The 14957-nt window shown below is 41.0% G+C and overlaps 1 protein-coding gene across 3 annotated transcripts in view; it reads left to right on the forward strand.

The window, feature by feature from the left end:
• The window catches only part of gbf1 (golgi brefeldin A resistant guanine nucleotide exchange factor 1), a 138714-nt gene extending 130227 nt beyond the window's left edge, over positions 1–8487 (forward strand). For 2 of the 3 annotated variants that reach the window (XM_037122997.1, XM_037122998.1), the window contains exons 33-40: positions 602–822; positions 2554–2704; positions 4426–4556; positions 4762–4863; positions 5432–5545; positions 6412–6589; positions 6733–6927; positions 7769–8487. In XM_037122997.1, the coding sequence (XP_036978892.1) occupies positions 602–822; positions 2554–2704; positions 4426–4556; positions 4762–4863; positions 5432–5545; positions 6412–6589; positions 6733–6927; positions 7769–8022 (1346 nt within the window). In that variant the 3' untranslated portion in view covers positions 8023–8487. The remainder of the gene's footprint in view (positions 1–601; positions 823–2553; positions 2705–4425; positions 4557–4761; positions 4864–5431; positions 5546–6411; positions 6590–6732; positions 6928–7768) is intronic. The other variant, XM_037122999.1, reaches the window with a different exon arrangement.
• The last annotated feature ends 6470 nt before the right edge of the window (positions 8488–14957 follow it).

Below are 14957 nucleotides of genomic sequence, written 5' to 3' on the forward strand. Positions count from 1 at the left end.
TAGAAAAAGAAAAAAAAAACTCAGCTCCTGTTAAGTTGCAAATGTAAAAGTTGCCTTGTCATTACCTCAATCAAAGGGTTTATCCTGTGGTGAGCTCAATTGTGTCTCTTATTTTTAGACTCTGGAGTCATGCACATTACAGCTAAACAAAGCTACCAGTTTATCACATTTAGCATTTACTACAGATGACATGTTAAAGATTCAAAGTATTTATGAAGATTTCTTTATGACAATGTGTACAAAGCATGTACTCAGTGACACATGTTGACAGTGGTGTTTTACCTACTTTGAAGATGGTTATTTGTACAGGAAATATAATGCACTGACCAAACAGTTGTACCACTCTGTTGTACACGCTGAGGCAAAACATCTCAGGCTTTAAAGCTGTTCAGTTGAGAGTTCAGTCGAAGAGAAGCAATAGTGCCACTCGTGCTCTCTTTTCAACCAACAGACCAAAAGTCCATTACATGTTTTTGAGAACACCATAGGTTAACAAGTGAACTCATCCACACTCTGTGATACACTTTAGAAGTGCATCTAGTTTTAGTTCTTTTTTTCTTTGTATATCTTTTTTGTATAATTTTTAAATTATTATCCTCAGGTTACCGCAACCACGACAAGAAGAAGAGCCACAAGTACGATTCCTCCAAGTATAGGCTTAGGAAGAAGGCAGGTGGAAGGGAGAAGGAGGGTGGAGGTGGCACGAGGCGCGGTGGCAGCCGGGCATCCAGCCAGCGTCCATCACGTTCCCACAGCGATGACGAGGAGGATGAGGGTGTCCCGGCCAGCTACCACACGGTGTCATTACAGGTTAGTCAGGATGTAAGTACAACAGCACTCTTTACCCTTTTACCGTTTGATTGGAACCCGGCTGTCCCACTATTCCAAAAGCATCTTGTCCCCCCACCTTCACCCCCACGGCTAGGATTGTGGCATCAGGATGTTCTTGGGGAACCATGGTGTTGGCTGACAAAGGGACATTTAGGACGGGTGTAAATTCAGACGGTGACTTGAATGACTATTACAAAAATGTTGCCCAGTGAGCCTTTACCTACGCTTGTCATATGGAACACAGTTGAAACATTACACCCCTCCTAATACTATCCTGCTCATCATGTGTTTGTGCTGTGGTTTAGTTTGGTTGGGAATGTAAGATTGACGGATAATAACACTGTAGAATTATCCTGCTGCTGTTATTATTAAGCAGAGTTTTCAACAGTTTTTGTTGAGCACATTGTCCCATCAGCTGATCATTATTGTCACACACAGCATATCACCAGTGATGTATTTGACGTCAGGCTTGACTTTACATCCAAGCTTCCTTTTCAATGTCAGTGTTCAAAATGAAAATGAAATAATATATTTTCCATTGTCATAGCATATTAAAGAACATATCACAGACTTTTACTATTTAAAAATCAATCAACATACTGAAATATGTTTCATATCTTAAGACAATGTATGTTAGTAGTTACTACAGTAATATACTGGTCAAAGAAAGAAATAAGTCTATTTACAGCAAACAAAAAAAGAAGTATCAATGTCAACATGAGTAACTATTTAATAAATAAATGAATTAATTAATCACATCAAGAACTCATCCCAACACACCAAACACGTTTTATCCAGAGACAACAACCCGATGAAGTGTGTTATGAATGAGCTTCACTACACAACCTCTTCTTAATGTGAGGCTAGTCTGACCACTCACCCAGCTTTGCCCTTAACGCACAGACAATATAGAAGTATCCATCATCTTGTCTCACTCCCTAATACTCTTATTTCAGCTGAAATAAGGCAGCTGAGTATATTTCTGAAAATGTTTTTACACTATTAGTATTTAAAGGTTGACTCAGTGTCACAGTTATGTTGCTCATCATCTTCTTTGGCCTTTTGGGTGTAAAATTGCAATTAGGCTAAATGTCCTATTGAAATAAATGAAGAGATTAAATTAGCAGGAGATCTACAGTACATGTTAGTATCAGCATCTCTCGGAGGTCATCATAATAATACTACAGCAGTGTTTTCCTTTTGTCTGTGTTGTAGGGAAACGTGTGAATCCTTTGTTTTTCCTTTCCACTCACACACCAAGCTTCACTCTGCCTGATAAATTCAGTGTGTCATCTGGTTGAGAGAGTCTTTATGTTTACTAGTGGTGTTAAATAAACTCTGTATGTCGTCTCATCACCCTCGTTTTAATGTAAATTACTAACTAACATGGATTTAAAGTGGGTTTTTAAAGACATTATCAAGTTTTTAAAAGAGTGCTGTTTTTTATTTTAAGCATACACTTTAAATTGTCATAAGACGTATAAAGTGAATATACAGTATGATGTGCTGGTAAGAGACAGACTTATACAGGACTCATTGACTCAGTACTTCGTTTCTTGTAGTGTTCAAACTTCAGAACATGACCATGTACGTTCAGTATTCACTTGACTTCACATGTCACCGTTTCATCGTTCCACACCTGACATTTATGCTTATACTGTAGATCTAAGCCCATACATCCTGTTGTTGTTAACATTGGTGTTGATGTGTTTGATGGTGTAGCTGTTAGATCTGATGCACACACTGCATACCCGGGCTGCAAGCATCTACAGCTCCTGGGCAGAAGAGCAGCGCCATTTAGAGGCTGCGAGCAGGAAGATTGAGGCCGACTCCCAGACTCTATGGAGCAGCTGTTGGTGCCCGCTGCTGCAAGGTAGGCCTTCATCACAATACTGAGCAGAGAGACGATGGAAATAAAGCTGATATTTCTCAGACGTACATGATACATCTTTATGATGAACTGTCTAAATTGTAAATCATATTATACAAAATCACATGAAGGTAAGAGTATTTGATGATGGCTCAAAACCTGCTGAATGTCACGTGAGGGCTCAGAGGAGCACAGCAGACACAGACTAGCAGCCCGTGAACAGGTTCTGATTTCATCAAAACACAACTGGTATACAGGCCAGTACTGATACATTTGTGGTGACAGGGTCTGTGTTCAACGTACGGTTCTTCACTTCTTTTGCATTGTACACCTGCCTCAGTCCTCTGGTGGACTTGGCCTCACTTAGGCCAGACTCGCACTACAGTAGTAGAATATGATGTAACACTGATTTGTTCCTCCCAGCAGTCTGAAGACAAATGTAGTGCAGGAGTTTTGTCAGTGCTGAAGGTTGGCCCAGCAGGGAGCGGAGAGAATTTCCACTCCCCGCTTACATGGGCGTTCACTCCTTCGCTCCATCGCTCAAAGTTATACCAGACAGCTCCACTCAAAGAGCGCTCTCCGCTCACCTAAAATTTCATTCAGCTCCGGTGAAATCGCTCCACGCTCACTCAAATTTAAAAGAGGGAGCAATTCCTGACGGTTTCCACTTGGGACACACTGCCTGATGTGGCCTAAACTGATGTGCAGGGGCTCTGTTGCTGGAGAGAGCCTGTCGATTGAAACCCTTTTCAGTTTGTAAAGAACAGTAGATTGTTTTGGGCTGTCACCTCGTCCTCTTTCTGTGTTCTGTCTGTTTGAGCCAGTGGATGGCCTTGTACTGCCAGCGGTATCGGAACAGAACTGGAGTGAAACGGAACCATCGCTCTGGCCTTTGGATTAAAACCCGCTCTGCGCTCTGCTCCACTCTCAAGCCCTGCTCCTGATCCAGACTTATCAGGGCTGCCTTGACAAATATCCAACATATGTGATATCTAGGAGACAAAATCTTTCATTACCTCAGTACTTTGACAACAGCCACTGAGAGGCTTCTGTTAGCTAGCATACGAATGTTAATGTATATTAAGTCTGACAGATAAAATCTGACCACTTGTTCTCACTGAATAGACAGCCTATGATTTCCACATCTCTCCAAACATTTTCTCATCCAGACTTTTTTCTTCTGCTCAAGTTTTGTATATATGTTTCGTTGCGTTGTCTTTCCGCTTATCCATGAGGGTCGCAGGATGTTGCCATTTCTCCCTAAGGGGCTGCAGGGCTTACTGGGGCCAAATCCAGGGCGAAGGCCAGGGTACATCCTGCTCATCGCAGGAGCCTTACTGATCTGCACATCAGGAGCAATTTTGGAATAAGATACTTCGACATGTAGCTCAGTTCCACCCAGGGGAGCCGGGATTTGAACTAGTGACCCTCTGATCACCAGTCTAGGCTACAGCCGCCCCGTGTATATATGTTTATGTGTGTGTGTGTGTTTATATATATATATATATATATATATATATATATATATATATATATATATATATATATATATATATATATATATATATATAGAGAGAGAGAGAGAGAGAGAGAGAGAGAGAGAGAGAGAGAGAGAGAGAGAGAGAGAGCTAGTTCGCTTCAGCCTCTTTGTTCAACCCAGTACAACAGCTATAGGTCACTTTGAATCTCAACTACATCTCATGTCTGGCTTGTTGTCGCTCCAGGGATTGCTTGGCTATGCTGTGATGCCAGACGGCAGGTTCGTATGCAGGCCCTCACGTACCTCCAGAGGGCACTGCTGGTCCACGACCTTCAGACACTTGATGCAACTGAGTGGGAATCCTGCTTCAATAAGGTGAGAAAGGAGAGGAGAAGCTACAAGTGTGTTATATTACACAGAACAGGGTTGATAGAATGTGCTAATGAGATTGGATATTATAAACCAGGTCATTTAATCACCTAACCCCACGGCTGGTTATACTGTTCATCTTCAAATCAGTCATTTTCACCGATTTCAAAACAGCTTGTGTGTGTATGTGTTTGTGTATGTGTGTTTCCAGGTTCTTTTCCCTCTTCTGACTAAGCTGCTTGACAACATCAGCCCAGCAGATGTGGGCGGTATGGAAGAGACCAGAATGAGAGCCTGCACACTCTTGTCAAAGGTTTGACAGCAACACACCCTAACATCGACACGTGAAAGTGTTAACATCTGCTTCTCGTAGCTCTGTGTGGGAAATGGCTGTGTTGCCTTTTTACGATTAATAATTTGAAGGATCTTCACAATGCAACATGTGTGGACACACAGCCACTGTCTTCAAAATGGAAGCCTGCAGTCTTGCCAACTGATTTAGAAGTGAGAACATATGGATCACATCTGACTCGTCTGTTGCCATCTTACACTGCACAACACAACTATGAAAAGTACTGTAGCTCAATGAGCCAGAAAATAACTCTTTAAAATGGAATAGGCAATACAACAGTACAGCTGTTTGGACAAGAGCTCTTTAAATTTAAAGACCCTGTGCCTTGTTAACAGGCCATTAGGAATAGTGGGCAAAACTTTGAACCTGGACCAATAAAAGGCCTAATTTTCCTGGCCCATGTCATGAGTTTACTCAGCGGGGATCTTGTCTATGTAACCATTTAACAACCACAAACCAGCAGGTTTCCAAATTCAGCTGAGCTCATCGTTCAGCTGTGTTGATGTTTGGTTGCTGTCCATCTGTCCAGGTTTTCCTCCAGCACCTCTCTCCTCTGCTGTCCCTGCCAACCTTTGCAGCCCTCTGGCTCACCATTCTGGATTTCATGGACAAATACATGCACGCAGGTTCCAGTGACTTGTTGGTGAGTTCTCATACTAATACTGTCATGTGATTACAGCTAACGGATGTATCAGACTGAGAGCTGATGCTTTTATTCACATGTTGATAGGAGTTATTGTTATCCAACCCTCGTGTGATGCAGTTTAAAGGCAGCGAGGAGCCTGTGTGTAGGATCGTGATCAGGAAGGATTATAGGCCTGGGCGATAAAGCAGGAGCAGTATGTATCTATGATAGGCACGTCATTGATAGCAATAAGAAAAGTTCAATAGAGTTCAATAAAACGTTCAATAGTTTTATGTGTACATACAATGGCTATGTTATAATTAAATGGATTAACTTCAACATTTTTTTGCCAAGTCTTTAAAAATGATTTAAACAATAGGGTGGGAGAAGAATAGGAGTCAAGCCATTTAAAATGATCAATAATTATCATATTATCAGCTGATATGACACTCTTTAGATATCATGCCCAGACCTATGTGAGACATACATCATTATTATATCTGATGAAGCACTGGGGAATGAGCACAAACACAAGTTGTCAGTTCTAAAAAAGCAGCCAGTGTAGATGTATGTAGAGCTCAACAGGTCCTGCTAGTTTAAAACGCCACTGAAACAGAGATGAACATTGGAGGTGCACCGATCGATTGGCTCATCTGACAAAAATATACAATTCTGTGCCTGTCATACTCATGCTCTTAGCTAGCCATGACCAAGCTAGCAAGGAACCTCCAGACATGTCACAGCTGAAGGGGTACAAGTTTCTGCTTCTTTGTCAGAAATCATCAAAGAAGCTCCTGGCAGGGTTTTTGGTCTGAGCCAGGTACTGAATGTCTGACAGACTCTCTGATCTTGGTAATGTGCTGCTTCTGCGTTTTTATGTGTAGTTGGAGGCAATACCAGAGTCTCTAAAGAACATGTTGCTGGTGATGGACACAGCAGGAATCTTCCATAGCGCTGACTCAAGAACAGGATTTTCAGACCTGTGGGAGATCACCTGGGAACGAATTGTCTGCTTCCTGCCCCATCTGAGGGAGGAGCTCTTCAAACAGACTGTCATACCAGGTAAACAGCAGACATGCATGACATATTTTAATTTGAATGTTAAAAACAACAACATGTTTGTCTGAGAGGATAAGCAGCCGGATGTCATGACAACATAACAACATGGGCATATTCTTTTGTTGTGACCCTCATCTCTGTTTTAGATTTAGCACCCAGTCCTCCAGTAGAGGCCGTGCAGCAAACACCTCCAGCGGGTCGGCCTCCTACCCCTCCACACCCAGCGTCTCCACCACCTGCCCAGCTGCACTCCTTAGGTCCGGTCCCAGTGGCCCCTGTGGACACACAGACCCCCAGCAGACCAGCATCACCCCAGGAGTCCCAACCCGCCAGTGCCAATGGTAACAGCACTATCACATGTCACAGGAACATTGTGTCCAGTTTATTTACATCATTCTGGCCCCGCCTGTCAGACCCCTCAGCCCAACTGAGCATCGAGGAATTATTCATTTCATTCATCAGAGAAGTACAGGAGGACAGGATTTGACACAGTTGACTGGTGCTCTCGCTGCTCCGTCCTCTTCAAGTTATAAGCTAGTTGACACAGCGATTGCCCTGTTATCATTATACACTAACTTGCTAGCCAGCTTATGTAAGTAGTAATAACTGCAGACTGACGCTCTGCTGACAGACTGGGCGTTCCGGCAGTCAGCGGTCAAAACTAGTGTTACAGCAGACTTTGTGCAATCCCACAGACCTCCTGGTTTATAAACCCTTTAAAGTTACAAAACAGTACCTGGAGTTCAAAATGTCTCCACGGTAAGTGAAAACTAAAAGCATTTGTTTCCATTGCCCTGCTGATAACTCAGCTCAGTTTCTTACCGATATTTATTGATTCCTTAACATCCCTTCACCACTTACCAGCAATAGTTTATACCAGTAGCCTCTTACCAGATAATTAGTGTTGACAAAAATGGAAACAAAGACGAAACTGAACTGTGGCTTAGAGCAAAGAAAACTATTCCTGCCAGTTGACAGGACCTTGACACTCAGATCGAAATATATTTTACAGTCAAACTAACTGATTGAAACATGACGTATGTCTTACCATGAGGTTTGAATTGTTTTCAGATAAATCTGAAAGATCACTGCTGTAACATCGTGTTCTGCTACCATTTCCCATTTCAGGCTGATCAGTGTAACAGTTTTTGAATGAGCTGTTTTCCTCCCTGTGTTTTCCAGGATCAGATCGATCGTCTCCGGTCCCACGCTCGCTGTCCCCCATGCCGGTGCCATTAACGGCATCACCTGCCCAGGGTCCTTCACCTTTGAGCCAGTCCCCCCTCATCCTGCAGCCCCTCGCCTCTCCCCTACAGGTGGGAGTCCCGCCCATGTCCCTGCCAATTATCCTAAACCCTGCCCTGATTGAAGCCACGTCCCCCGTGCCGCTGCTTCCCAGTCCCAGACCTACAAGTCCCACTGACGAGGTCAAGTAAAAGAACTGAAGTTAGCCTACAGCCCAAGAAGACAAATAAGATGTCAGACCTCAGTTATGCCACATTTGATGTAAAGAAAGAATCTCCCTAAACATCTGTCCCGGTGCACTTTGAATTCTTTGTGCCAGTTTTGTCTTTATTCTTATCTTATTCCTGTAAAGACGATTTGGCATCATGTCACAGCAGACAATGCAGGACCAGAGTCCTACTTGAGTAATATAACAAGCTCAAGTGTGACTGAGATAAAGTGTACATTTTAAGCATGGCTGTAGCTGCCCTGAGCTCCTGTGTTGGTGTTTTGGCAGCCTGGGAACAGTTGATGTGGTCACACTCTTGGTGAACATTTTACTTGGTGATTTCCAGTACTTTTAAACTTAAGATGTTATATATATTTTAGACATATGCAATAAAATCTATTAGATACAAAATACTAAAGATTCTGAATAAAGTAAATACAAATTGAGATCTAGTGTTTCCCCGTCAGTCTTGTGCTTTGGAGTGTAAGCAAGGTTTTGTTTAGGATAAAGCAGGTATTTTTCTTCATTTTTCTTACTGTCTTCAAATATTTTAAGAGACCCTAACCAACAATGTGCTTATCCATCTGTCAGTACTTCCTGTCTGTGGCTCTCAGCTCCAAGACGGACGTCTATTCTTTTTAGGTTCAGTAGTGTCCTAAAACAGCTTCTCACTGTAGTTTTTAATAAATGCTACTCACACACATTGTTGAGGACTACTTTTGGCGGGTGGATTAATCCACATTTTGGTCGAGTGAGTACTGGATTAGGTCAAAATAAACTACAGTATGTGTTCATGTCAGCCGGTGCAACAGTGAGGCTCACTGATGTGTTTTTTTGGGCATCAGTGGAGCTCTGTGGCGCAATATGTCAGGCTGTCATACACACCACAGTGCTGCAGGGATGATGAATTTTGCTTTGCCCTGGTTCCCTCAACAAAACGCTAATGGAATTTTTCAATTGGATTTTGGATTACTGCAGAAACCAGAATAACAATCACAAGATGATCTTCATGGATGAACATCATTTTCATCATTTTGAATTGTAAATGATGTCACCAGAAGTAAACGTTAGACTGTAAACGGAATACATTGTGGCCGCACGACTTAAATAACGACTGTAAATAATAAAGGATTTATTGGTGTATATATATATATATATATATGTGTGTGTGTGTATATATATAGATATAGATATAGATATATATATGTATAATATATACATATATACGTGTGTGTGTGTGTGTGTGTGTGTGTGTGTGTGTGTGTGTATATATATATATATATATATATATATATATATATATATATATATATATATATATATATATATATATATATATATATATATATATATATATATATATATATATATATATATATATAAAATATACGGTGTGTGCTTCATGTTAATGTCCGCTCAAGCGACTCATTTGGAATTTAGGTACTGCATGATGTTGATTCAATAGGATTTCCAGAGCTTTGACTTCAGTTCCAGAAGTCTGATTAATGCTGTTCTATCACCCACCTCTGAGGGATCAGCATCTGACTGGAAGCTGTACAGAAAAAAAGCTTTATTTGTGAACCAGTCAGTTTTAGTTTGAGAGGCCAAATCTGTTGTGTTCTCTTGTGACAGCCTCAGGCACAGGCACTCTCCTGTTTGCTTTATTTCTGTCCCTTTCTTTTCACTTCACTTTTGCCCCTACAACAAAAACAAGCTCTGATTTCAAGCACCTTATAAATTAAAGATTATTATAAAATGATAAATTATAAAGAAAAAAGAGGACTGCATGGACGTGAGGGTTCCTCAGATGGACCGGCAATGTCACAGCTTCAACATTCCAAACTGTAGACGGTTAAAGGTGCAGTTAGCTCGGCCCACTCTACAGACCCAAATAATGACTTTTATGGTTTATAATAAGTGTAACTGATAAGTGAAAGAATTGGGTAATAATCCAGTGTTATCGTGTTTGTCCACACATGATGACTCCCCGCGGCTAGTCACAGAACGAGGGAACGTGTGGGAGCTGATGACAGCAGTAACCTGACAACTTGTTGCTGTTGTATGCAACACTGAATACTTCATGTTTCAATTTAGTCACTATTTTATATAATGTTTGTTTGTTTAATTAGTGTAAGTGAAGTTAGCCAATAATTGTAGACAAAAATTCAAAGGCAAACTACTTTCATGGAAGCATGTTATCTACACACACGCCAACTAGCCTGGAGGAGGAGGAGAAGACGAACGAGCAGAGCAGCACACAATACCTGGAAGGGTTCAGAGAGAAGGGGAAGTTTTACAAATCTTATGAGAGCTGTGGAACAGGACATCATCCATCTTTAATGAACTTTCCCACCCTCAGGTGCCATAAACTACAGGTTAGGAACTTCTTTTTAAAATAAAGAAATGTGAAACAATCAGTTATCTTATCAGTATCAACCGTGAAAAATAGGTTGTTTTCTGGGTAGGCTGAAAAATCCACAGCATTGAAATATTTTACCTTTGAAAACTCAATTGATGTAGTTTGAATTTTTTCCACATTTTGTTTCAGGTCTGTAACTTCAACAACATGATATCAATCGATTGACAGAAAGCATCTATAGCAGAGCACACACATAACTCTTATAACTAGAGCTCAAAGGACAAAATAATACAACAAAATACTAGAATACATATTGTGTAGAATTGCTCTGTTCAGATTTGGTGAAAAGATTCTCATCACCTGAAATTCCAGAGAACCGGGCAGAGGTGTGATCAACCTAAACGCAGCTGTTGTAAACTGACGGCTTCTTGCCTGGTGGCTTTGATCACATACACTGTCCTGCGATTTGTTTGTTTGTCCCAGTGAGACAGCTGTCAGTCAAACTGATGTGGGGCGTGTCTCAGTGCAAGGCTGTTATTTGTGATGTTCTTTAAAAAAACGACTAACCACAGGATGTGTGATCCAATCATCTGGTAACCATGGTAACACACATGCAGGGATTTTCCCTGGTTCATCAGAGTGAGAGGGGCTTCAACAGCTTGTGGTGAAGTAAAGTTGCAGGCCAGCATCTTCCTGCTCGTGTGTGACATCATGTTTCATTGAGGCTTTTAAAAACAGAGACAGAGATTACGATTTGATTAACCGATCTGAACAAGTTAAATACTTACAACATCAAACTTAGGTCCAGGTTTGTCCAGTGCTATGAATTCAGTGGTATTTACATTTCAGAGTCAGATGTGAGTTGCTGCAGGTTGCTTCCATACAGACACTGATGCATGCTGATTGTGCCTTGTGTACAATGACATGGACTCTGTCAAATGGATAAGTCTAACTTATTATTGAAATGCCAAATATGTGAAGTAGAGTGTGGCCCTGGGATTCTCTCAGTGTGTGTGTGTGTGTGTGTGTGTGTGTGTGTGTGCGCGTGTGTGCGTGCGTGCGTGCGTGCGTGCGTGCGTGCGTGCGTGTGTGTGTGTCAGGGAACACTACAGCCTTATAGAGCCACCAACATGAGACATTTTGTAAGCTGTGTGTTTATTTGTTGTATGGGACTCTTAAATATATCAGGATCTGCTGATTCTTGCTTGAATAGGAGATAACATGAATATAATGTCTATATATAAATAAAAGGTAAAGTACTTTTTACTATGTAATAAACATAATGTGAAGAAAATGCTCATTCTGTTGTGTGTGTTTTTATTTTTCATGTTCTAGATTAAGAAGGTAAGTAGGCGCGCAGGTTTGTGTCTGAATGAGCTGAATATTTAAGGAGCACTCTGTAGTTTTGGAGAAGAAATTCAAACTCAATATTTAAAATAATAAGGAGGTATAATACAAAGTTAGAAATATATATTTTTTTTCTATGAATGAATAAACAAGCTGTTTTAAAAGGAAAATCTGTCTTAAAGTATTCAAAGAGTGAACTAATATCATTGACAGAGTATGAAAAAACAACAGTGTTGATGTTCTATCAAAAACATCTCTGTTCCGTGGAACAGAGATGGCTACTGAAGTTTGCATGCTAACCAGCTAGCCTCCATCTGACATACTATTTGACACCAGTTTTCTTTACTAAACAGAAAAAATACAACCATACACCATCTGAATTCAGTTTTCTCTATTTTACTGAACTAATACAAGCTTTGTCACCTGTTAAATCATTGTAAAACACAGTTCATTCAAACTCAACAAAATAATCTGCTCCAGTTCAGTCAAAATAAATCCTCAGAGTAAGTTTTGAGACTGTGTTCAGACTGTGTTCAGTCTCCGTTTGCTGTCTAGATGTGTTCACTGGGAGGCTGCTGAGCCCTGTCCACCAGGACAGTTACTCTTGTGGACGGAGGTTGTGGCCCAGACAGACGCCATAAATGCACAATTAAATGTTACAGTAATACATTCAAATTTTTGCATTAATACCATGTAGGTGTTCATTTACGTAACGTAAGCTATTTGTTGGCGCTTAAAACCTTCTTTTCAATGTAGAAAATCTCCTACATCAACTCATCCCTGTTACTGCTCTCAGAAACTAGAAAAGAATAAAAAAAATAAGGACAATGAAATGCAACACAACTATTCAAATGTTAAATAATAAGAGGAATTAAATAATATAGAGTACAATTAAGGCTGGGAAAGATTAGTTGAAACAGATTAGAACAACAAAATATATGTAAATAAATAAAAAAGCACATAAAAGAACAACAAAAGAAAGGAATGTTCCCTAATCAAAATCAAGGCTGCAGAGGTTTCTTCAAAGTTTACGCAAAATATTTCAACACTTCCATGTTGAGGAATATTAACATTGAGTTCTTTATGTAGGATGTTTATAAGGAAGGGAAGTCCAGGAGTCAGGACAAAGCAGAGCATGGAGAACATGAGGGAGAGAACAGAAAAGAAGAGGGGGAGAACAGAAAAGAAGAGGGAGAGAACGGGAGAGAAGAGGGGGAGAACAGAAGAGGGGGAGAACAGAAGAGGGGGAGAACATGAGAGAAGAGGGGGAGAACAGAAGAGGGAGTGTGAACACAGTGTTCTCATGAATTTCACTCTCTCACACTTGTTCTTTAATAAAACATAGATGAATTCCTTAATACCATGGTATGTGATTACTTGTGAATATATAAGATCTTGGGATAAAGAGCATTGTGTTATAATGTACATTTTAAATGCAATATTATTTGTACATCCTAGTGAATAAAATCTAGAAATGCATTGCATTAGTTCTGGAGACTGAAACAGGGGCCAAAGGTGGTTGTGGTGCTCATGTGCTACCTCTAGAACCCCCCCCACATTTTAAATTGCTGCTCCACCCGCGCAGTCACAAAACTACAGCTGTGCATTTAAGATCAAAATGAAGGCCTAGTTAGAGATGGTTTCAGTTCGACCCATGAGCAGTCGGTACTAATGTAATAATGTAGTCATGACCTCTGAGTACTCATGGCTCTGAATGTAACATGCTGGCAGTGAAAACAATGTTGGCCGGCACTTATTAGATGAATAAACATTTCTTGAAAACTTAGTTTCCCAGTGGGGTTCTCTCTCAGCAGTAGCCATGACTGCATGTTTCACTATAGTACAGTATATGAGAACATATCACTATTGTGATATATCACTACTTCAATAAAATGCCCTAAAAACGACTACATATTTCTGCTATGTTCTTATCTTACATATGTGCTGTCTCTTGCTAAAATATTAACACCTGAACCATCAGCCTCTAGCTAAGTAAAGACGTTGTGACAGGTGTGTTGTAATGAAAACACTTGATGTGCACAGATAAAATACATTTTTTCTGGATTAAGAGGGATTACCCAGATACTCAAAGACTGTGATGAATGACAGGTTGTAGGTCTTTGGTTTAAACTCAGTCAGCTGGCTTTTTTTTTTTTCTTTTTTTTTTTTTAGGGGTTTAGTGAAGGCAGGTCATTTTTGAGCCATAGGACAAGGGGAGTATACAGTAGCCACCTTTTGCTTTGATGGTAGATTTGCTCGCTCTTTGCATTCTCTCAATCAGCTTCATCAGCTTTTTCCAACCGTCCTGGAGCTCCCAGAGGTGCTGAGCGCTTGTTGGTTGCTTTGCCTTCACTCTGCGGTCCAACTCATCCCAAACCATCTCAGTTAGGTTTAGGTCAGATGATTGTGGAGGCCAGGTCATGTGACGCAGCACTCCATCACTCTTCTTCCTGGTCAGTTGGCCATTACAAAGCCTGGAGGTGTGTTTGGGGTCATTGTCCTGTTGAGAAACAAATGATGGTCCCACAACGCACAAACTAGATGGGATGGCATGTTGCTGCAGAATGCTGTGGTAGCCATGCTGGTTAAGTGTGCCATCACACCATCACACCTCCTCCTCCATCCTTCACGGTGGGAACCACACATGTAAAACCATCCGCTCACCTTTTCTGTGTCCCACAAAGACGCGGCAGGTGGAACCACCATCAGATCAAAGTTCAGATTTCCACAGGTCTAATGTCCAATCTTTGTGTTTTGGCCCAAGCGCTTCTCTTCTTTTCTTGCTCTTCCTCAGTAGTGGCTTCTTTGCAGCAATTCGACCATGAAGGCCTGATTCACACAGTCCCCTCTGAATGGATGATGTTGAGATGTGTCTGCTATTTGAGCTCTGTGAAGCATTTGTGTGGACTCTAATCTGACTCTGGTAACTCTAATGAATGTATCCTCTGCAGCAGAGTTGGTCTTGGTCTTCCTCTCCTGAGGTCCTCATGAGAGCCAGTGTCATCATGTGTTTGATGGTTTTTGGATGCATTCAAAGTTCTTAATATTTTCTGGATTGACTGACCTTCATGTCTTAAAATAATGCTGGACCGTCATTTCTCTTTACTTAGCTGAGTGGTTCTTGCCATAATATGGATCAGAACAGTAGTTGAATAGGGCTATTCAGTGTATAGAACTGTGTACCAACCCTAGCACTGCACAACACAACTGAC

This window comes from Acanthopagrus latus, chromosome 15 (assembly GCF_904848185.1).
Source record: "Acanthopagrus latus isolate v.2019 chromosome 15, fAcaLat1.1, whole genome shotgun sequence".
Lineage (NCBI taxonomy): Eukaryota > Metazoa > Chordata > Actinopteri > Spariformes > Sparidae > Acanthopagrus > Acanthopagrus latus.